The 2,917-nt window shown below is 50.2% G+C and overlaps 1 protein-coding gene across 1 annotated transcript in view; it reads right to left on the reverse strand.

The window, feature by feature from the left end:
• Nucleotides 1-836, reverse strand: part of HSH2D (hematopoietic SH2 domain containing) — a 6,949-nt gene extending 6,113 nt beyond the window's left edge. Inside the window, exon 1 of the mRNA XM_008587545.1 lies at nt 712-836. Within this exon, the coding sequence (XP_008585767.1) occupies nt 712-836 (125 nt within the window). The remainder of the gene's footprint in view (nt 1-711) is intronic.
• Between the last annotated feature and the right edge of the window lie 2,081 nt (nt 837-2,917).

Genomic DNA, 2,917 nt, shown 5'->3' on the forward strand with positions numbered 1-2,917 from the left:
CAGTCTTATAACACCAAGGTCTTGGGTTCAGATCCCTGTACTGGCCAGCCGCAAAAAATAAATAAATAAAAATGTTCACCTGTTATCTTTTACTTCTTTTAACATAGCTACTAAGAAACTTAAAATTGCAATGTGCAGCTCACGTTATATTTCTACTGCACAGCATGGCCCCAGAACTCAGAAACCATACCCACAGAGTTCTCCCAATCTCCTGCGTGCGGAGGGTGGCAATAAATACTCTTTTCTCCATTTATGTAGAGCCTAAAGGTGATGAACTAGGTGGGTTCTTTTGTTTATGTCCTCACTGTCTGAAGTAGGAAGGGCACACTGGTTATATCCTGATGGACTGAGTGAGAGTGGCTGCTTGGGGCGCTGTGTTAGGAAGGGTTCTGAGGCTGTATCCTGCCATCATTGATTGGTGACCGCCTGGGTGAGGTGGCAGTGGGGGTGCTGCGAGGCCTCTGGCAGTGCTGGGCTGGTGGCCACTGGCATAGGGAAAGCCGAGGCTCAGAGAGGGGAAGTAACTTGCCCAAGGTCACACAGCGAGTCCACGGAGGAGGCAGGATTCAAGCCCGGGACTCCAGAGCTCTTGCCACCCTCTTGTTACCATGACCTGAGCCGAGCCCAGAATTCTGCTGTGAAAACCTGCTCAGGGTGGGAGCAGACAAGCAAAGAGGGCGAAGGCAAGAGTGTAGGGTGTAGCGTCCTCACTCTCTTGAGATGGCACCGTGGAACCACTCGGGGACCCCGTCACGGGCCAGCTGGCTCATCTGGGTGTGCACAAACCAGTCCAGTCGTGGGGGTAGCAGCGGGGGCAGCTTCCCGGCCTCTGTCATGGCTTCCCGGGGGAAGGGTCACCTGGGGGTGAGAGGGAGGGATCAAGCTTGGTCCACCTCCCATCTTCACTGGAGTCTTTGCAGCTCGTGATGTCTCCTTCTTTGAAAAGTGCTTCAGGCTGTACAGAGCAACGGGCTTAACCCTGGCTTGTTTCTTGAGCACCTACTGTGTGCAGGGGACTTTATACTCACTGTTTCATCAACTCCTCCCCCAAATCCTCCAAGGACTTTTCCTTTTATTCTTATTACAGCATTACTATGAGTGCTAGAAAGTTCCCTTTATCAATAAACATTTAAATTTAAGAATGGAGTTTCTTTTAATATTAAATAAATATCAGTGTCCTTGGAGGGATATGGCGATGGCAAAATGGTAATTGGGTACCAAAAACGGTTGCCATGGTTTCATTAAACACTAGAGAAATGTGGCCCCCAACATTTGCTTCTGCCACACGTGGTGACCACTGATGACACCTACGTGGCTGCAGGTGCGTCATTAACTTACACACGTTCTTCACAATTTTAAGCTCAAGGTATCACTGGACTTTGCAAATCAATGACACGGAGCTGGAGAAAGAGAGAAAATAGCACAAATTTACAAACAATATTAAGGTGGTGTAAAACCAGCAAAAGAATCATGCCGCGCTAGATTGTCCCCTGAAGACCCTTCATGCTCACCCTTAATCCTGTCCCCAAACTGGAATTCCATCCCCTCTCCTACTGGCCCTGTCTAATTTGTCTCAATATCTCAAAAGGTCTTTGTTACTGGGCTGTTTCTGTTGGGGACAGGGGGGGATGTTGACAAATGGCAGTCAATATTGACTTTCTCCTGCCAGATGACAAGCGCACCCTCCGAGGTGCAGCCCAAAGGAATTCTGGGGCAGGTGAAATTAAATAGATCGATTAAGAAATATTCAGTAAGACAGGGTGACAGCAATGAAGAACCTGGAACTGGAGCCAGATGGCTGGGGTTTAAGCCCTGGCTCCTCTACTCAGCTCTGGTGTGGCCTTGGGCAAGTCACTTAACCTCTCTGAGCCTGTGTTTTCACCTGTAATTTGGGGGGTAATGATGATATTTACGTGAGAAGGTATTGAGAGTAAAATATATATAAAAATATGTGTTTGAGGACCGGCCCGTGGCTCACTTGGGAGAGCGTGGTGCTGAGAACACCAAGTCAAGGGTTAAGATCCCCTTACCGGTCATCTTTAAAAAAAAACCAAAAACAAACGTATTTGTTATATATATAAAACAAATATTCATGAATCTCCTCATGACCTAGCATGGGGTAATGTTTACAAGCTTGTTCTTTTTTCTACCTGAGAGAACTCCTACTTACCCTTCAAGACCCCATAAAAATGTCCTCTCCTCCAGGCAGCTTTCTTGCCTCTGCCCCCCAGACAAAGCCCCGACACCCCTCTCTGTCCCCCACCTGCCTGCTGTTCCTCCCTCGGGCTCAGCCCCGACCCCATGGAGTTGGAGCGTCTTCCTCTGGCTCTGCCTCCCCCTGACTGGGGCCTTCTGAGGTCAGGAAGCTCAGGGCTGGGCTCTTTGGTTTTGGTTTGGTTTTCTGGGTTCCCAGCATCACCTGGCACTGGCCGGACACAGAGGAGGCTGAAGGGTGTTTGCTGATGAATAACCATCTAGTGATGAACGAATCTATGTAAATTTCAAACTCCTGACCCTGGCATTGAGGTCTCCCTTACTCCCGCACCCGCAGTGTTCTAGCCCTGAGGACATCCTTGCAGACTTCAAAACTGATCAGGTTCTCTCTCCCCTCCATGCCTCTGCCCACGCTGTTCACCTGCCAGGATACCCTTTCCCAGCTCATACTTCATTTTCCAGCAGTCCCCTCTAGTGTCCCCTCCTCCAGGAAGCCTTCCTTCAGTGTCCCCAGAAAATGTCTCATGCCCCTCTGAACCTCACCAGCCCCGTTCTTCCTTCTGGACCTGCCTGGCCCCATGTTCTGTCTCCTTGAGGAGTGGGAGGGGGCTCGGGCACTGGGGACACCTACCTGGGAGATCCCTGGGTGGCTGAGGCCCTTGCTCGGGCTGTGCTGGTGCCTGCAGGAGCCTGGGTTTCAGTT

The sequence above is a fragment of the Galeopterus variegatus genome, unplaced genomic scaffold (assembly GCF_000696425.1).
Source record: "Galeopterus variegatus unplaced genomic scaffold, G_variegatus-3.0.2 Scaffold4422, whole genome shotgun sequence".
Lineage (NCBI taxonomy): Eukaryota > Metazoa > Chordata > Mammalia > Dermoptera > Cynocephalidae > Galeopterus > Galeopterus variegatus.